General features: G+C 36.2%; 1 protein-coding gene across 2 annotated transcripts in view; it reads right to left on the bottom strand.

Moving 5' to 3' along the window:
- Positions 1-804: 804 nt before the first annotated feature.
- Positions 805-21,706, bottom strand: part of pld1a (phospholipase D1a) — a 57,971-nt gene continuing 37,069 nt past the window's right edge. For both annotated transcript variants that reach the window (XM_038292343.1, XM_038292342.1), the window contains exons 13-26: positions 18,573-18,683; positions 18,279-18,464; positions 17,270-17,483; positions 16,974-17,102; positions 16,597-16,715; positions 16,080-16,193; positions 14,217-14,327; positions 10,671-10,759; positions 10,370-10,483; positions 10,242-10,291; positions 10,011-10,145; positions 6,473-6,626; positions 4,537-4,654; positions 805-2,735 (exon numbers count right to left, since the gene is read on the bottom strand). In XM_038292343.1, the coding sequence (XP_038148271.1) occupies positions 2,511-2,735; positions 4,537-4,654; positions 6,473-6,626; positions 10,011-10,145; positions 10,242-10,291; positions 10,370-10,483; positions 10,671-10,759; positions 14,217-14,327; positions 16,080-16,193; positions 16,597-16,715; positions 16,974-17,102; positions 17,270-17,483; positions 18,279-18,464; positions 18,573-18,683 (1,869 nt within the window). In that variant the 3' untranslated portion in view covers positions 805-2,510. The remainder of the gene's footprint in view (positions 2,736-4,536; positions 4,655-6,472; positions 6,627-10,010; positions 10,146-10,241; positions 10,292-10,369; positions 10,484-10,670; positions 10,760-14,216; positions 14,328-16,079; positions 16,194-16,596; positions 16,716-16,973; positions 17,103-17,269; positions 17,484-18,278; positions 18,465-18,572; positions 18,684-21,706) is intronic.

Here is a 21,706-nt window from a genome sequence, read left to right on the forward strand (position 1 = left end):
ATGTTTTGATTTCACAGTGATAGCAAAGCTTAGTCAGAATTCAAAGGAAGATGGGCTTTGCGGTTACTTTACTTCAAAGGTTCACGGATGTGAACTAGTTTCAAAATGAATGTAATTAAAGAACTTTCCTCACCTGTCTGCATTTAATCTCGCCCCAAATACTTGAGAATTTCTGGAGCATGCTCTTTATTAGTCTGGAATAAGCAGGTCTGGAAAATAAAATCCTAGCAGGTTCATTTTATGACGCTGCACAATACATAAGACCTAGAACCTCTTATTAAAGAAACAGAAGTAGAAAAACGGTTTCATTTATTTTTGTCAGTGTTTCAGGAATCAACACTGAATGTCGTTTTAAGTCAACACTTTCCCTTCATCACACACCCAGAAACAAAGGGTGACTCACCATAAAAACAAGGCTATAGAGGTTAGGAATTTAGGAGGAATTCAAAGTTGTCATCCTTCCAGAGAAGAGCGGTAAACTCCAACAAGAGCGTCTCTATTATGTTGAATACCCTGGGAACAGACTGTTACACTTTAATTTAAGAAGACTTTACATGGAACTCTGCAGATCGTCTCAGGATCACTTAATTTTTCTGTCAACAAGGTGCTGGAACTATAATTCATATTTTACATTGGTGCAACCATGCACAGCAATCAAAAACATTTTTTTTCTGCACTACCTCTAGATTTTGCCTGGATTACTTTTTTGTACTTTATTTACTAAAATGTTAGAGCAATAATGAGATATTAAAAGAAAATACCTTATAAACGTCAGATGAGTCCTCTCACATTAAAATGGTCTAGTCAGCGGTATAAATTATATTTTTATTGTGAACATAATCACAATAAAAGCCTCTGTTGGGTACAAATATCACAACATTAAAATGATTAATAGTTGTGGGATGAAAGGAAGAGGAGTCCAAAACATCATCTTTCTTGTTAGCCATCGACACTATACCGTTTAAAAGGAAAAGTTAACAATAATAACAACTTAAGATTGTGCAGAGACAAAGAGTTATCAAACAACTAAAGTTAAATTACAGTACAAATAAACATCCTAACCAAAATATTAATTAAAAATGAAGAGTGTTAAATGCTTCATAATTCATAAATAATGCACGGACAATACAGCAAGTAAAAATATTACATAAACCTAACAAAAAAAACTGTTTCCAAGCAGTTTCCCGTTAATTAACATGTTTTGGTCCCACTGAAGACGTCTTTATTCAAAAGTTCCCATTAAAAGTCCAACACCCTGCAGTTTTCAAGTAAAGCTGGGTGTGACTAAACAGGTTTAAGGTGTGGAGTGCTAAATAAAAACTTTCATTTAGATTTTTTTGTTTTTTCAAACTGACAGCTCCGTAAGTCTTTAATCTCTCTCTGGCACCCTCAGTCGAAATTATTCCTTAAGTCCAACATTTAGAACAAGCTGCAGCTCACTCCATGAAGATGCGCTCTAGTTTCACATTCAAGGGAAGATGGTGTGATGGATATTTCAAAATGGGATAAATCAGTTGTCATGCATGCATGCATGTCCATGAAACAAGGAAATCATAAATCAAACTGTACCATCTCGAAAAGCTGGTTATCATCATATTACATGCATACTGTTTGGAATTAGGAATTCTGAAATGTACATGATATTTTTGCTTCTAAGATCAGGTAAAGTAAACAGCAATATATATTTTAAACAGCTTAAAACTTTACAAACAAAAAAACAAGAAAGCCTCTCCATTGTTGCTGTTTCTAGAAGCTAGCACCACCTGCTGGGAAAAAGAAAAATAGTTCCTTTAATTGTAAAGCCTGATTGTCTCATCCATCTGATCCTATTTTGATCCTACGACTTGAAATCTGGTGAGTAAACAAAAATATGAAGTTGTAAGAATTCTAACTCTAAAAACAAAGCTGTCGTCAAGGAGTTTTCATGAGGCCCTAAAAGTCTCTTCTTTAGATCCGCTCTGTAATCTGTTATGCAGCAATGCCAGTTGTGCATTTTTGACATGATTTGTTAGCAAGCAAACCATTCTCCATCATTAAATAAAACCGACAGGCATATTCTAGACGAAGATTTTTTAGATCGTTTTTGGTGAGACCTGATGCCCTTTAGAAAAATCAGTTTGAAAGGAGCACAGCTGAAAGCCTATAGGTGCTCAGCTTTGAAATAAAAAAGCAGGTAGAGAAGTAACATCTCACAAAGAGAACGTAATGTATGTTACCATTGACATGTCTTCCTGGCCTCACAGTGGACCCTTAGTAATATTTGCTGTGACTTCAAAATCACAACTTAAAAATTGGAGATGATCCTGAAAGCCAAAAATTTTCCACACTTTAAAACAATTCTGTTAATATAGTCTATTTGTTCTTCATTCTGTACATCCACAAGGTTCACCTGATTTGCAGTCTCTTTATGTAATTTAGTGTTGCGAAGTATAAACAGAGATTCCTCTGTGTCTGGCGGCAACATAAAACCACAAGCCAGATGTTGCAGGTCCAGTTTTGGTCATCGCTCCTTATGTCCAGATCTCGGTTGGGACCATGGCCTCCTTTGTCCCGACAGAAGGCATCAAGTTATGTTCAGACAAGAAGTCCAGGGGAAACTGGACCAGGAAGCCTCGGATTTTGCGCAGTTCCTCCTGAGCCCGGGTCTTGTCGGTCTGGGCCAGTCCTGGTTTGGACTGGAACTGCTCCAGCTCAGACATGTTTCTCACCAGGGAAGAGGGAAGGCAACGGAAAACCTGTGAAAAGTCAGGAGGAAGTAATTTAGTTTCACAGCCACATGTGTGTAGCTCTTAAGGTTCCCCTAGGTAAACCCAGAGCTTTAAAAACACAAAAAAGTTTGAAAAATAAAAACACATTTCCACTGATAACCCAGCATATCTTAGCATATGCACCTTTTTTATAAACAGATGACACTTCTATAGGTTTCATTTGGACATAATTATAGCTCCTCCCTGAAATTATTGCTCCACCTGCTTTTTTGTCATTTTATTATGTTAAAGCCACAAACTTCCATTTTTGTTTTTTTTTGTGTTTTTATTATGTGATACAAAGTAGTGGTTTATTGTGAAATTGAAAAAAAAAAGATTTAAGGGTTTTTACTTTAAAATCTGAAAACTATTACATTTATTTGCATCCATCCTGCTTTCCTTTAAACAAGAACCAGAGAAGCAGTCAAGTAGCTCATAACTGGAGGAGCCACATCGATGCACCACTGGTGTGGAGAAATATGCTTGAAAGGGCAAATTATTGTAGGCTGACATAGTCCTACTCAATTCTAGTCAGAATATGAACTTCCTGACCTCAAACGTTGTGGGCGGGACTAAGTTCGGAATGGCACCCAGGGTAAAATTATTGGGAACTTGTTTGACAAATTGAGCCTTAATGGATCAAAACCATGAAAGGGGGAAAGCTATGTACTGCAGAAGTTACAGCAAACATGTGAAAGCTACGGCTACAGTCATTAAAAGCAAAAAAGATTAAACAATGTGTGGGCGAAACTAGCAATTTACATTGCCCTAAACACACCACTCGTATGGTGAAACATGATGTTGGAAGCATGGTGCTTTGGGGAAAAAAATGTTCAGCTGTGACAAAAAATGCAGGTAAAAGTTATTGGAAAATTGGGTGAGACTAACTGATCTAGAAGATTACAAAGGCTTAATAAGGATAAATACCAGAGTAGAGGGAGGTTCGTTATCCAATAGGACAAAAATCTTAAACATAAACTTAAAGCTCTAACGGAATGGTTCAGGTAAAGTATATATGTGTATTTTACCGATGAATAAGGAAATGTTTTAGTTTCTTCATGTTAATAGCCGATACAGATGCTCTCTAAAACAATTGCAGTATAAGGGAGTTCTACAAAATAAAATTTTTTTTCTCCATTTTGTTTTATAAAATACTACAAATAAAAACCATGAATTCATTACTTCCACAATCATGCACTATGAATAATGTGTGGCACATAACTAAACTCTGCATTTATATGTATATGTGTGAGTAATAAAACATAACATAAAATTTTTCCTATCGCTAAATAAAAATGTGCTGCTAAAGGTTGTCTGATCCATTAATTTATGTATGACTGTATGATCTGGTTGAACTGTAAAGTGCCTTTAGATGACATGTGTTGTGAATTGGCGCTATATAAATAAAATGAATTGAATTAATTAACAGTAAATTTTTTTGGTTGTAAGGTCAAAATGTGGTAAAAAATGAAGGCATGAATTATTTTCAAAGCACTGTATGCGCTTGCATATTGTAGAACATGTGCATTTAAATAGTTTTCAGAGCTTGTACTTTTATTCTAACAAAATAAAAATTACACAAATCACTTTATTTTCATAACTCATCATCCTGAATTAAAAGGTCAGAACACTTTCAGTCAGACTTGCAGTCACAGATTCATTGCCTTTTTAAAAAATCGGGAAGGTACCCAGAAAAAACTGTATTATTTGATGATGCGACTAAATTCATAGTCATTTTAATGTTTTCTGCATTTTTTTGTATATTAGATGAAGCGCATATCTCCTCTACCTTCTCATAAATGGTAGCATTCCGGCCAGCCGTGGTCATCCACACCTCCTTATAGAAACGATCGCTGACCGGGTCGGACAGGTCAATGCTTGAGTCCGTGTGTCCACCCAGGATTGTTCTGATCAGGATGAGAAAACAGATAATGAGACGGAACAGAATCTATTTCTTCAATTGCTTATTTAGTCCACTTCAATATCAGTGATCATGATCACAATCAAGAGGACCTGTTGATGAATTGCTGGAAACGCATTTTGTTCGAGCTGACAATACAGACTACAAGACTACTACTTTTTAGGATATTTACAAGCCTCTAATTATAAAATAAGCAACCTCCTGTAAAAAGTGCTGTAAGACAAACGCTGTTTCATCACCTATAGCACCATAAAGATTTCATATTTCAAGAAGGGTTAGGACAAACAAATATCAGTTCTTACTATTGCAAAAAGTAAGAACTGATGTTTAGAATAGAAAGATAAAAGTTCCCAAAAGGTAAATACAATAAAATAAAATAAAATGATCAGCAGAAAAAAAGCCCTGCTGGAAAAGGATACATGACCATTGCTGCTGCATACTGACCCGGTGAATTTTATATTCCAAAAGGCACATTAAACATAATAATAAAATTCCAGAACCAAGTTTAAAAAAGAAAAAAAGAAAGAAAAAAAAAAAGGCAAACAAAAAAGTTTTGTTGAAGTCCAATCAGGGAAAGAAGCAGCTTCCCTTATTTATCCTCTTGTACTAGAATAATAGGTCTGCAAGATGTTATCTTAGTTTGGTATCGTAAACCCACTCAGACTCAACTTTTATTCACTCCCATCCCTTTAAAATTTGAATATCTTTTTAACTTGTCACAGCAAACATGTTGGGACATGCCATTTTTCATTGGTAGGGAAGGATGCAACTGAAAGGATTGTATGACTGATAAAAACATACAAGTCATTGTGGTTCATTTAATACTTTCCTGCCCAATTTTCTTGCCCACGTTTTTTTTTCTATTCCAGAAATTTTAAAGACAGACCACAAAAGAAAAAAAAATACAGTAAATATTAATTTAGCAATTATCCTTAACAGTCAAAAAGTGTTTTTGTTTTCTTATCTTAGCCCTCCTTTGAAATGAGATGTGGACTACTTTATTATGTATTTTAACTGGACATTATTCATGTTGCATTTGCACCAAACACGAATGATTTGAATGGAACAAGCCATTTATATGTTATCCTTATGTAGAGGCATGTTTAGGAATGAAGCAATGCAAAACGCATTCCTAGCGATGTGATAAGGGTAAGGCATGTAAGTGCGAGCGAACAAAAGCAGTGGTGAACAACAAGTGATATTCACTGGAGTTTAACCATCTGAATTTATGTCAATTTGGCTCATGTCAACCATTCTCGGACTTTATGTGGTTGTGACAAAGAGGGAGACAAAGCTTTTTTAAATGAAAATGAAAGGCAGAAAAATGTATGTTGATGTAAAAAATGCTCTTTGGAGTTTTGCAGCTGGCTTTAAAAAAAAAAAAGCCCTGAGAAGAACTGTTTAATCATTCTTAATCTTCCTGCCTCTGTTGCTCTCTGCCCAGCATTTTGCTCTGCATTCCTGGATCCAAACTGGGAGCATCTCTGGAGGGATGCTGACTCTGTTGTTTGGCTTTTCACATTAGGACTAAATTATTTAAATTTGCATCTTCCAAAATGAGATGAAAAGATCACAAACACCAAGCAGATAGATGGTCCTATCTGATGACTCTGTAAAACTGGCAGGTCATTTTCACCGTGACTGTAGGGTGAAAAGTCAAGTGATAAACTGAGCCAAAAAGAACATGGAAATTTTACTGTTTTCACATTCAGTATAAATGGTCTATCTCTCTGATCATAAGAGAATTTAATTATATTATATGGCTTTTATTAATCTAATATAGACATTGTTTTTCCAAAAGCACCTGAAACATTCAAGGCGTAGCTCAAGTGCGTAGGAGCCAGCTTGATACTCTTGCCCATCCATCACTGAGGCCACTTTTTCACAGTCCTCAACAATCACTGCTACTTCACTGTCACGTTTTCCCAGCATACTTCGGTCATTGATGTTTGCAGAACCTACAGAACAAAACAAAAACAAACAAGGCCTTCATTAATTTCCTGTGTACTCAGTTTTTCCACGCTACCCTAAATGAAACTGGGTCAATATTAATAACATAAAAAGTATTGATGTTTTCAATTGAATTTTAGAGAAGTCTCAAAGATAGAAGGCCGTCATGTTAACATTATGTTTGATGGGACATGAGAGTTTCCCCATCTTTTCAGGCCATACACAAAACATAAGATTATTATGGTTTTCATTATCATGTTTGCATGTCTTGGGTGCTTTTTGAAGGAACCTATGACCCACAGTGATAGGTCTTCCGTGATAATGGGCACAGGCAACTGCAATGGCATGACTGCAGCAGACAAGATTCCAGTTAACATGTAAAATAGTCTATGTGCAATAAAAGTGAGAGGGAAAATAAAAACATGCCATGCTTAGGCTAAGGGTGTGCTGTGCTGCTCATGGAATCAGACTCCCCGCTGGAGAGAAGTATGCTTACCTCCAAATTGCACCTACTGTATAAGCAACTGGGGTTGTGTCAGAACGTCCACCCTAATCCCTAAATCCCCTAGTCACTATATAGAGCAGGGACTATATAGTAGACTATATAGTGAATTCAGTTAACTGACCGTTCGGACAGATGATCACTACTTTTCGCTCCCCGTTGGTGGAGTAACTCCGCCTCCCCTCGAGCTTTCCTTGCAAAGCATTTCAGGATATTTCTACTTGTCTAGTGACCATGGATGATAGCTACTTTTCAAGGTGCTTTGTTTGAAATTTCGAGTCCACTACTTTTTCATCCACTAGACATTCTGACATTCATCTAACAAGGCTTAACCAGTATATACTGAAGTACCCTTTATAGTGATTGGGGTGGACATTCGGACACAGCCTGGGTGATTAAATGATGTGTTTTTTTAACCCAGTCAAACAGGAGCTCTGGGAATAAATTTGGTAAATTGGAGGAGAAGAAGAAAAAACAGGACTTAAAGTCCTGCAGTAGGACTTATAAAACAAATTATCCTAGTGTAGTCAGTTAAAATCTGAGATTTTTAATGTGTTGTCCATATTTGCACTAACAGAGATATATGCATAATACACCAAATCAGGTAACACCCAAGGGTTCATAATGGCAGCACAGTAGTGCATAATGCACTGTACCAACACCTCTTACTGTACATTTTTAAAGAGCAAAATCCACATATTTTAAGTCATTAAACCCTTTAAACATACAGAAATACCTTGTCTAAAATTAAATAAGTCACTATCAGTTTTTAAATCACCTTTCAAAGCTGAGGAGCAAACATTTTTTTTAAAACATAAGGGCTTTTTTTTGAGTAACAATCTCAAATATTATTATTTATTTCCTTACATTGTAAAAGACATCTAATGATGCCCTCTGCTAATCCATCATATTACAGTGTGTTCTTGACAAAAAATACCAGTTTAAAAGGAAAGTAATACATTCATGTGTGAGAGTTTATTGGTACGCAGGGAACGGATAACCTGTGCTACTAAGAGTGACTATTTAAAAACAACTTCAAGCTGTAGAAATAGAAAAAACATATTGAAGAGGTTGGATTTCTCATCACCCCTCAAAATGTGTGTTTTACATGATGCGCCTCAGATTTATTAAACCGATGAGCAACACGGTTCATCCAACGGCTACAGTGGCCAGCTACAGTCAGTATCTAGATTCCTCCAAGCTACATGCTGCTGTTGTTTGTGAAAATAATAAGTCTTAGTTAAATAAATGTCGTAGTTTTTCTTAAATCAAATGTTTCCCTGTACAAACTGATGTGTTCAGACTTTTGTCATTAATACTGCTCTCTTTAATCACCAAGTCTAAACTTTGATCAATATTTATCTAATGGCGGTAACAGTTAGCCATTTTTTTTCTGCATCTGAGCCAAATAAAGCTCATATTGGAGTATTGACTTGAAAAGTTGGTGTTTTAGAAATTATTCTCTATGTGTGTAGCATTAGAAATGTTAGGCTTAAAAAAGCAAGACTGTGTGGGGAAAAATATCTACAGATTATAGAGCTAGAGAGGTGTGACAGATAGTACACCATAAAAAATGTTTGACAGGTACGTCACTGTAGGGTAGTTTAACCATCATTGGAAAGAAATTGATTGATTGTGTGTTGAAATAGGTGCAATATTAGAAATAAAATATAGGCTGAGGGGTTACAATAGTTTTTGTGGGGAAATTGGGTCCTGATGATCAGGGTATTAGTGCTGCCAACAGATGAAACATATATTGTAGTTTGTAGACACTAGAATGGTGTTTTGCATACGGACGGCTTGCTGCAGAAAACTACAGAGAGAATCTGTATCCTGACATTCCCCTACTGATTGGATACACCCCTATATAAATATTTGCTCTATGAGCTCACACTCATCATTGTGTTGATCATTGTGTTATGCATTTGTTGTTCTATAAACAGGCTCATCCCTCATTGCCAGCTTTGGACTGTGTCCTTGGCTACCTTTTGCTGAGATACTTCTCCAATTGTTTTTTGTGTATATTTCTAAACTTGAATGTATAGTGGAGGATTTTCACAGTTTTTTAAAAAGACCCACCACTCTGTACCTGCTCCCCATAGGGAACGCCCTTTAAAAACATGCAAAAACATGCACAAGCCCATTTCCCTTCGTGCACGCTCTGTTTAAAAGTTGCTGTTAAGTGCATTTGTGAATTTTTTTTTTGGCCAAAATGTTTTCTGTTTTGTTTTTTCCAGAAAGTTATGAAGACAAATGAAAATTAGTGTGAGCTCTATCATGATGATATACTGCACTCACTTTAAGAAATGTATAAATGTTATACCTGTTATACTGTACAACAATAATATAATGGCAAGGACAACAGCAAAAAGCAACAGGGAGGAACATGAACCCATATGCAGAGTGCCAAACAACATAAACATGTGCTTACATTCCAGCTCAACAGATTTTCAAAGTTACTGATATCATGAGTTGCCTCATGGATCACTGATAGCTTGAGATATGTCTGACTCCATTCAATGTAAAAGGGGTTTATTTTAAATGAATACACTTTATACCATTAAAAATACCACAAAAAAAATGATCTGGAAATAAAATTCCTACTATAGAAGCTGCAAAGTTCTTATTCTATGTGCTGTTGGTTCACGTCATTCCCTGTTGACATGTGCTTTTTTTTACCAGCAGATGGCACACTTTAATCACACATTCCCACAGCGTGGTTTGCACATTAGTTGGCTGTACACATGGTGGAAGATGGGTAAATGGAGCCAGACACCAAGCTTTCATTCATTTCTTAGTGGAAAGGCGAAGAAGTAGAATGCCTACAAATAGCAGCTGATGAGAATCGCACAGGAAGTAAGAATGACAGAAGGCGCGACTGAAGACTAACCAATGATGACTGTGTTGTCGTCAGCGATGAGCATCTTGCTGTGGACGTAGATGAGCTCTGTGACAAGGCGGCCCTCCAGCTCTGCGTGAGTCCGCAGACCAGCAAAGGAGATGTAGTTCATCCACTGGTCATCCACTGGGAAACATTAAAGGACAAATTATAGTTAGAAGATACAAAACTCTTATGTTTAAGCTTAAAATCTCAAAGTAATAAAACTTGCAATGTACTTACTCTCCTTTTTTAATTGGGAGATGATGGAATGTTCTCCTCTGATCATTGTTCTGGGTAAAAGTAAAACAGCATTGCTCAGATGCATTCATATCAAAACCAATTTACATTTAGAAATGAGGCTGTACTACCTGTAGTTAAAGTGCATCACTGCCTGGATGGCGTTCCCTCCACCTGTGGTGATGTCGCCCTCAAAGCCAGGAAGCAGAGGGGTGACCACATACACTCTGTACTTTTTACCCTCCCTAAAAAAAATTAAGATATTTTCTCAAAACACTGACTATTAATTGGGAGCAGTGCTATAAGAAAGCAGGAGCCAATATTTAGTTTTTGTTACATTTATGATGCATAAAATAAAAATAAGGGGAAATTCTGGATAAAACCTTTTTTTAACACTGTTTCTACTTCTTAAACAACAGAGAAGGGAATTACTTGTGTGCCCGGATGATCCTTTCTATGATAGCATCGCCGATCTTGTTGTAGACCGTTCTGTTGTCCGCACAGCTGATGAAAAACTGGTTCTAAAATAGAAATAATCAAATCAAATGAAAATAATTTTACAAATCTCAGCCAGACATTACATTCTCAAAAAAATAATTTCAGCATAATAAGATACCCCAGTGTAGCGACATAAACCCACCAAATTAATAACATAAAGAGCTTCAGCTATTCAGATTTTATATTAACTGTATGTTTTACAGTCCGTTACTATGACTACAGCTTATTTAATATCTATATATGGAGGTTTTGATCCAGTTGTTTTACCAGAATTTCTTTCACTGGCTAAACGTTTTTTTACATCAACCCCCACCCAAAAAAAAGAAACTGGGCTCATGAAGCCCAGCTTTTTGGAATAATGTAATTTTTCACAAAACCACAGTGTTTGTCATGGTTTGCAACTGTAATCACATTGAAAGACAGACTGCACTTTTCTTTCAGTATATGTGCCATGTGATCTGCTCTGTTCAGACAAATTAAAGCAATGAATTTTTATTTTTTCATTTTAAGTTTTATCTTAACAGCATGCTTTTCGCGAGTGCCACCAAAGCATGCTATAATCCAAACGATCAACAAGGTTGTTTGACAAAACTGTTTGTAGGTTAAGTAGGTTTTTTTTTTCCACCATCTAGGGTATAAATCACATATAACCTTCACAATGACCAAACAGACAGGAGTCATGATAGTGTTAGCTTTTCACTTTAACAGAGTTCTGCATAAAAAAACATCATCAGTAAGAGCCAGAAGTGACTGTTGAGAACTGCTACCATATGTTTTGGGTACCCTTACAATAAAAAAAAACTGTCTTACAGTCCTAGACAAATTATCTGTCTCTGTACTGGAGTGACCTGAACATCACAAGGAAGTGCAATTTAATGCTACTGAGTTTTAGTGCTCAACTCTGGGTGGATCAAAGAGTTACCTGTGAGAAATAGTGCAATTACAAGATATCTCTAGGTAGTAATGAGGAGCCAAAGCATGGAGTAAAAAGGTTACAGTTTACCAAAGAACACACTGACTGGCCTAAGGTGAAATGTTGCAATATTTTTGGCGACTTATGAAAACAGTAATGTTTTTTTAGGGTCTTGTGCTGCAAAAAGTTCTTTAGATCTTGCACCAAACATGATCTATTGCATGGGTTATGCTTCATGCTAAAGATCTTGGTAAGGAATAACCTAGTTGTGTTCTAAATGCTTCTGCTTATAAAAATAAATGACAGCTTGGAGCTTTACTTAAATTTCTACACGTTGCTAAAATTTTTAACACAACTCTAAATGGCATTAATGAGGTATAAAACTAGGATTTGGTAATGGCAAAATGCCTTGCAGTGGTAATGGGAACCAGAAGTTCTTATAGGGAGAACACATTATTAAAATAATGGCCAAGAACGTCATGTATTGTTCTTTCAGTGGACAACATAATTTTTGAATCTTATAGCTTTGAGAGACCTCTACCATCATACTGCAGTAAAGTACAAATTATTTTGATTTTTTTTTTTTATGTGCTGAATTTGTAATATAGAAATGTCTAAGTCTCACTTCTGACTAAGGTACACACTTATGAAGGACCAACTCTGCCATATTTAAAAATAAATACAGAAATAAATAAATGCTCAATAAATGTATAAGCATACAATTAATTGCCAACAAAAAAGTGAGACATAAATGTATATAACTCTTAATTAGCTTCTTTATTTATTTGCCTTTGTAATATTTACCTTATTTATTTTTCTGTCTTTTATAATCTTCAACTTTATTTTTTAATTACTTATATTTTTAAGTATTTATTTATGTGTATGTTATAATATTTTTGTCTGTTTTATTCTTCCTTTGTATTTTTTTTACCTTAGTTATTTCTTCGCCGCTGTTTATTTCTCTCTGCCCTTTTTACATTTCTCTCTGCCCTTTTTACATTTCTCTATGCATTTCTGTCTCATTATGCAAATGAGGAGGGGGTGTGTCCTAGAGAGTCAACTTCTGCTCATTGGTTGGCTTGGCGGCTCATCTTCTTAACTCACAGAGCTCAGAGTACTAAGTTAAATTTTCTCTTTTCTGTTGCTGTTGTTCAATTAAAGTATGTTTTAAGATCATTTGAGGCGAGAACCTTATACTTTTAAGCATCACCATATGGCCCATTCACAGATTTAATGCGTAATTTAAAAGAAAATGTGACGAACTTGAGAGGACCGTGGCAACCAGCAAAGCTCCGAAGCTGACGGCAGCCAGGTCTAACCACAGCCCATCTGCAGCGGCCCTCTCTCGGAATAGCCGTGTGTGAAGAATCGCTGGTGATGATGGCGATTTTTTGTTGCAGCGGCCCTCTCTCGGCATAGCCGTGTGTGAAGCGTGTTGGTTAGCATTTTACTACATCGGTCGAATCTACAGGAGGAGAGTCTGATGTCGAGTCTGAAGTCATTAGAACTTGAGTAGGGACTTTGCCAAACTTTGCCAAATACAACAAAAAATCGCCATCATAGCCTGGCTATAGACCTGGCTGCCGTCAGCTTTGGAGCTCCGCTGGTTGCCACGGTCCTCTCAAGTTCGTCACATTTTCTTTTAAATTACGCATTAAATCTGTGAATGGGCCATATGGTGATGCTTAAAAGTATAAGGTTCTCGCCTCAAATGATCTTAAAACATACTTTAATTGAACAACAGCAACAGAAAAGAGAACATTTAACTTAGTACTCTGAGCTCTGTGAGTTAAGAAGATGGACCGCCAAGCCAACCAATGAGCAGAAGTTGACTCTCTAGGACACACCCCCTCCTCATTTGCATAATGAGGCATAAATGCATAGAGAAATGTAAAAAGGGCAGACAGAAATGAAAAAAGGCCATAGAGAAATGTAAAAAGGGCAGAGAAAAGGGCAGAGAGAAATGTAAAAAGGGCAGAGAGAAATAAACAGCGGCGAAGAAATAACTAAGGTAAAAAAATACAAAGGAAGAATAAAACAGACAAACATATTATAACATGCACATAAATAAATACTTAAAAATATAAGTAATTAAAAAATAAAGTTGAAGATTATAAAGGACAGAAAAATAAATAAGGTAAATATTACAAAGGCAAATAAATAAAGAAGCTAATTAAGAGTTATATACATTTATGTCTCACTTTTTTGTTGCAATTAATTGTATGCTTATACATTTATTGAGCATTTATTTATTTCTGTATTTATTTTTAAATATGGCAGAGTTTGTCCTTCATACACACTAAGGCCTCACATCAGGAATTGCAATATTTAGAATGCAATGTTAAGTATCTCAGATTATGTTTAAAACTACTAAAATGCATTTTTTGTTTTGTAGAAGGAAGATATAACACACAGTAACCCCAACATAGAAATAGAAAGAACATGCAAAAACCCCAAAAAAGCCACAGAATTACCCACAATAAACCCTCCCCTTTCTGTGTCGATACTCATAGTGAGATATAAAGAAGTGCTTAAACAAATCTATAACAGCCACACAGATGCTTTACCTCTATATAGATGTAATGTTTGCTCTTGGCGATGACCTGGATGTAGGCATTGTGAATGGACTCCTCGTGGTATTTTATGCCCGCTGACCAGTCTGCTGCAGATCGCAACACCTTATACAAAAAAAGAGTTAACTGAGAAGTGCTTTCCAAAAAACAATGTTGCTAGGAAAAAAAAATACATAATATAAAATGATTTTGTGAATTATAATTTTGGAGAGGCAGACAACTTAAAAGCCTTTCAAACTAAAAACTTCTTTTTTTTTGTTTTGTTTTTTTTGCAGATCCAAATTATCCAAACCCATAGAACCCTTTTTAAGAAAGCCAGAAAAAACTTTAATGTAAAAAAATACTAAAATTAGTTTCCACCACTTTATTGTTTTAGATAAATATAAATTTCTTAATTTTAATAACTTTGTTAACTTAACAAATGCTTGCCTGATTTATAAGGTGTTATAATGATTGGCCCATTTAAATCTTGGTCTATCAATAAAATGGCCACTAGGGCCGCACCTTGAGGGGACTGGGACATACCATGCAGGCGCACTGCTTTTGGATAGAAAACAGATTCCTAAACAGTGGTGCTAAATACTGGAATAGCCTTTGACGCGACATAAGAATACCAGAATCATACAACATATTCAAGTAAAAACCGAAAGACTGGATGAAGGAAAAATCAAACCTGTGGTCATCAGTAAGGTGCCCTCATGATAGCATTTTGTGTGTGTTTTTTAAAAATGTTTATCGTTTGTGTGTATGCGTATGTGTATGTGCATGCATGCAAATATGTTGTGCATATGTATGTGTGTGTATGTTCAAGTATCATGTGTTATAATGCTTGGTCTTTCTGTATATTGTGTTTTTCATGGTCACCTACCTAGAGACATGCAGATGTAAGTAAGCTATTGTGCTACAATCTGGTATATTTATGTTGTGGACGTTCATTAATATGCACTGTCCCTATTAAATAAATTAATTAATAAATAAATGAAATGAAAAATCAGCAGCTGTTATTTTAAAATTAAAACTCTGCTCAACTCCAACCTTCCTCCAATATGTTATAACATTAACTAGCTGCATCTCTTAGTTGTTTTTGTTTTTTTGCAGAGTCTAAGTCAAATGAATAATATAAAGTATAAAAGACCTCTCTTCCAAAAGCCAACATGATAGAGTTAGCTCAAAGCTTTCATTCACTATTGTAATTTTTTTTTCACAGTCATTGGTCAGCTTATAACTAATGCACTCACTAGCTAGTATTCACAGAGAAGTATTCACAGAAAAGTGAGTCCTGACAGTTGTGGCTATAAGAGTTGCAATGGTCAGAGTTTATATACAAGTAAGATCTTCATACTCTAATAAGAATTTTAACTAAAACCCAACATATGAATCCTATTGTCTAAATCAAAAAGTTTTGCAGTCAATTAATTGTAATGAATAGAAATCATCTACAGCTTAATGCATACAAACATTTTGCAGGTCATTATAATAGTTTTACCTGAACTGTTTGCATCTTAAAACCATCTTAGAAGACAGAGAGCTTTAATTACAAAATACTGAACTAATGATGTTATCTCTAATCTGATATTTCAGAAAAGCAGCAAAAGTTGTTTCTTTTTATTTTCTCTCTGCTTACAAGTAGGCATCTTGTTACATTATGTAAATTATCTTGGGCCGTAGGAATACTTCTCTCTGTTATCTGTTTCCAACATTCCTTAAAGAGGTTGGGAAATGTTTGATAGTGGGAGTTTATCTTGTGAGTTTCTTGGATGTCCCCTTTAAATCTCCCACCAGACTGAAAGAGAAATGTCTAAACCCACTTTTAAACGTATTCCTTCTTTAAATTAACATCTGATCACGTTCCCTTACTTGCACTCTTGCATTGACACTTCCAGGAACTTGGTATTTGAGCTCATTAGCAGTGGAGTGGGACTTTGGCAGGAGGAAAGGGTAAGACAGAGAGCGGTACTTTGGCTTCATAATCTGTAAGACACATAGTTGTAGAATTTAAAAGGTAGAATTACAGTCAAGAAGTATGTTTGGAGAAATTCAAGCTTAGGAAATGAAAGGAAAAAGTAGATTCCATGGAAATTATTAACACAGGGGTGAGAGCATTTTCCCACTACCCCAGTCAAACATTCCAGAATTAGCCAAGTCTTTCCCTCCTTAATGTTTCTTTCCATAAATATAACCACCCTCTCCTACTGAAAGCCCAAGTAAACTTAATTTAACATGCAGTTAAATACAAAGATCTGACTAGTAAAAAAACACTACATTTCACAAACTATAAAGGTATTCTATACATGGACAAATCTTTATTCATCTCATTTACTTTATTCTTGATTCTTGTATATTTTTGGTTTGTTTAGCGTGTTCATTATTTTACTTTGGTAAAGTTCCACCGCTGGATGAAGTGCCTCGCCACATCCCGGGCGCCTCTCCCATGGACCACTGAGGCGATATCGTGCCAAGGCATTCTGGGAGTGGTGTACCGGTCAATAAAGTCTAAACAGGGAAAAAAAAATTTTTTTAAACAAATAAATAAAAGAAGAATCTAAAACAAGAAAACAACCATAAACATACATAGCAAGAGGATTAAAAAATATTAATCCTGGTCAGGGTTCTAGTGTAAACAATAAGAACAATTAAGTGGTGTAAAAAAAAAAAATGCATAATGTATTAGTATCAGTATTGGGATTCCTATCAAAGCTAATTCCAAGAAAAAGCAGTTTAGGTGTAGAACTGTGTATCTGTGTACCAGACCGTCAAAAGGTTTCTCCAGCTGGATCCAGTCCTTGTAAACAAAGTTGCAGTAGTCTTTCCCATGCCAAAAGCGGGTGTTTCCCTGTAACTCGCCAACACCTGTTTTCAGGCTTTTCACAGAACCACTATCTGCACACAGGCACATGTTAGGAAAAAAAACAAACAGATTAACACCTTAATAGGTTGAAAATAAACAAAATTGTCTTTTTTTTTTTTTTTACTAAATGCACCATTTATTGTCTTGCACAGAAGTGAAATGAGTGAAATGTGTCATATTTTCTCTGAAGCTTTCACACCTGTGCTATCCACACTGCTGACGCTGTCCACGTGCTGCATAGTGTGTTTTTGCAGGTGTCGGTAGAGACTGAAGCGAACCATCCTGCTGCGGCCGACGCCCTTCAGCTTGGGTAACTCCATGGAATCAGCAGGTGGCGTCCCTCGCCCATTGCTCTGCGAGACGCCATCACCAGTAGACACACCTTTATCATCGTAAGAGCTGGTTGAGCCAACCTACCAAAAAAAGTCCATAATAAAAATATATGAATCTGACTTCTTGACACTGCTAAATAAAAATGTTCAAAGATGACTTTCTTCAGTAAGCAGCATACTTTTTTACAGTGGTTTATCTTTGTCATGCAGCTTGAAACAGAAACAAGCCACCTAATAAGGCCATGAAAAATATACAATATAATACATTTGTTCAAACATTCAGATTGGATTTATGCTCAAAAGCCTAGCTTCTGATAAATTCAGTTCTAAAAGAAGCTTGATTGATTACTTTATAAACAGCTAAAACCATAATTATTCATTTCTTTACAAGATTAAGATGTAATATCATTTTCATAAAATATCAGTTCTTGAAGGTTTATACAACTATAAGAATTGGCATCAAATGTGATTAATAAAATTGATTTTTGGATCTGAGTGTGGAAATGATTTATGCTTGTTTCAATAATAAGTGAAAAAAAATCTTTTATTCTCTTTGAATATGTTGCTGACTAATTTCAGGCATCTTTTTATTGCTAGTTATATGTGATGATGAGCTCCAATTCTTTACGATTGGATGGCCTCTGTGCCATCACCCTAATATTTTGCAGATGTCTTGGATCAAACTTTGTACTCAGGCTGGGCTGCTACAAAATGTTAAGATAGCACTGAGATTGTCTGAACTTTACACCTGCTATCTGTTCTAATATAATAACAATCTCTGTTCCTTTATTTGCTTTTTGATATTATCATTTATCTGGACTAAGAAACACATTTATAGCCAATAAATCAAAAGATTGGGATATTTTATAAGCTGACCTGCTCAAGAGCCACAGAGCGTGTCACACTGCCCACATCTGTCAGTCGATGCTCGGTGTCATCCCACCGACCGTATGCCAGGTCGATGCCGCCCACAAAGGCCACTGATTGGTCGATAACCACAATCTTCTCATGATGGGCCCACAGGTACACAGAGGAAGAGACGTGGTCTGGATGACGCATAACCTAAAACACAAGCATGTAAAGCTGACTGATCTTTTTGCTTATGAGACCTTCGATTTCTACGTGTGATGAGCCTGAAAAAAATGCCACTGCTGTGATCTAACCCCTTACCTTTATGTTGGGGTGCAAGTGCATGAGTGTTCTTTTGCTGTAGCCTGAGTTGATTCCCAGGGCGAGTTCCACCTCCTTGTAAAGCATCACGAAGATCCTTACTCCCATTTGCTGCATAGATAAAACGAGGGGGATTCATATAAATGTATACATATTCAGTCAGATGTTTATGATTAACTGTTAGATATAAATTTGGATCATTATAACAATGGATTACAATGGGATTGTATATACTACAACAACAGAAATTTGAGGTGGAGGTTAAAAGGATACGTGGTTTTTACATTTTTTTATGAAAAAAAGATGTAATATTATTTAATCACTCTGAATCCCAACCAATTCCCCAACAGATTTACCAAAATAGTAAATAGAGCCGGCTCGTTCATAATTTAACCTCAAGATAGATCTAAACGATCCATGAAAGCATCAGAGGTTTGATCATTAAAAAACAACATCATGAAGACTGAGGAACACCACAAACAGGTCAGTGATAGGGATATGGAGAAGTTTAACTCGCAATTAAGTAATAAAACTATGTCCCAATATCTCTTTCATTGAGCACCATACATTTATCACCTAAAATTGTAGATAGTTAAGCAAAACAAAGCACAGCTGCAGGCAAATCAGTATGTAACTTCCTACTGAAACTGAGAGGCCTGACATAGCAACATTCAGTATAATTAGAGAAGCACCCTATGAGCCCATTTAATGACTTTTATGGTTTCTGTTCTAATTTGCGGACAAGCCAAGTAGGGAATCCAGTAAAATGAAACATTTGGGCGAAAAAAGAATAAACAATTCCAGGGGGTTTCTATTTTTAAGAGCTCTACAAGATACCTAACTTTTCTTCTAAAAAAAAAAAAAAAAAAGCTAATCTTCGAGTGTTCTTTGATGAAACGGAGGTTAGTGCGCACGACCCATGGGCCCTTAGTCCTCAATGTGCCTGACCTGGGTTCGAATCCGACCTGTGTTCCCCATGTCTCTCCCCCTCTCTCATACCCCCTTTCCTGTCAGCCTACTGTTGAAAAAATGAGCCACTAGTGCCGTAAAAACTCAACAAAATAAAAATTTGCAAATCTTAAAAAAAATGAAAAATTGTTCTCTCTCAAAACTAAAAAATGCAAACAATGTCATTTACAAAGTGAATACAGATAAATATGGTGGTTGCAGTATCACTTTGTGGGGATGGTTCTCTTCTCATAGTTTATGTGAGAAATTAAGCTGCTAAAAATATAATTCAGAAAGCAAGGCAGGACTAGAAAATTTATTTATTTATTTTTAATTTAACAGACTTTGTATAAAATCTGGATTAGCTTGATTTACTTTGCAAAGATGAATGAGCATCAGATGTAGTCTCTAGGTGTAAAAAGCCAGAAATGACTCACTGCTGCAGTTTTGGCAATATGTGCTTCTATAAATGACATCTGCATAAATGCAGACTGTGGAAGAACCACAGTACTGGCTTTATTGGACCTTAGAGCAGCTGTCAGCACTGTTGATCACTATTTTATGAGAGAGACTGGAAAACTGGGTTGGCCTTTCTGCTATAGCACCGGACTGGTTTAAATCCTACTTGAAGGACAGAAACATCTTGTTTGTTTTAGGGGTTTTTTTTGTGTAGTTTTCTTCTGTTTTGTTTTTTATTTAGGACAGAAAAAAATTTGTGTTAGTAAGTAACTTTATATCAGAGATCACATATGTGTTGTTCTCCCAGGGTCCATCTTGGGGCCCATTCTATTCAATATCTTCCCATCACCCCTACAGTAACTCAGTTTTTCATAAACAACAACAATACGAGTTGCCAAACTATACAGAAGTCACACTGCTATACAGTACATTACAATGTCTCCAGGTGACTATGAACCAATTTAAGCACTGGGTAAGTGCATAGAGGATAGACATATTTTTGTTCTCATCTGAATCAATACAACACTAAAATAATATTTTTCGGACCAAAGGCTGAGCTAAAATGTAGCACACAGCTTCAGTTATTACAGGTGGAAATCGCCAACCAGCCCTGACAGACCTAAGTGTAGTGATGGACTCAGACCTGAACCTTTAGAGGAACATAAACTTCGGCCTAGGGCTGGGCGATAATTCAATAACGATATATATCGATCGATAGACGTGTGGCGCAATAGAAAAAAAAAGAGGGTCGATAAAAGTTCGATAAAGAAACGCAGTTTTCCTTCCTTCTCATTGTAGCCTATCATGTAGGTTTATGCTAGTCACTACTTCCTCCCAACCAATCGCAATAGCGGACCCAGGCACGCGTTCACAAAGCGCCGCCCTCTCCAACCACAACACAGAGCACATGAAGATGTCGCAGCAAGGAGAGGTGGAGGAAATTGCTCCAAAGAAGGGTTTTTTTAGTTCACCAGTTTGGCAGTATTTCGGTCATGGCAAGTCGGATAAAAAACAAACCACAGTCATCTGTGAAATGTGTCGGGAACCAGTGAAAACGAAGTCTGATAACACAACCAACTTTTTTTTTTTATCATCTCAACCGCTCACACCCGCAGGAGTACGAGCTGTGTGGGCCCCGACGCAGCTCTCCTCCGAGGAATCTTCGGGAATTTCGGGAAAAGAAAAAAAAAATTATATATATATATTCAGTTCTGGGCAGTTTCCCACATAGTTCTAACAACTGAGAGAAAAATGCTGAGGGGCCAGAAACTTGAAAGTAATAACTCAGGTTAAAGCAGGAACCTAAGCTGAACCATAACGAGGTGCCAGCAGCACCTCTAGAAGAAAAGGGGGGAGAAAAAATACCCCATAGAAATGCTAGGCTAAAGGGTGAGTTGATTTGGGTTTTTGTTCTTATTGAGTGGAGTTTACATGGTAGCCTAGTCCTACAATCGTTTAGTTACCACAAGCTGGTAGTGTACTATTCCCACCAAAATAGGGTATTCTATTTATTTATTTGTTACATTTATTTTTGGTCACTTTTCTAGTCACTTTAGTTTATTCTTTGTCAGCATTTAATAACATAACTCAGGTCTCTTAAGTTATTTTTCTTAAAAACAATTCTGTTATGGTTAAAAAAGTTGGTTGAATAAATATTTAATTGGAAGTCTGTGTTTGTGTTCTTTATTAAGTCATTTAGCAATATCATAAAAAAATCCAGGCAGAAC

This window comes from Cyprinodon tularosa, unplaced genomic scaffold, assembly GCF_016077235.1.
Source record: "Cyprinodon tularosa strain WSP-4 unplaced genomic scaffold, ASM1607723v1 ctg310, whole genome shotgun sequence".
NCBI lineage: Eukaryota > Metazoa > Chordata > Actinopteri > Cyprinodontiformes > Cyprinodontidae > Cyprinodon > Cyprinodon tularosa.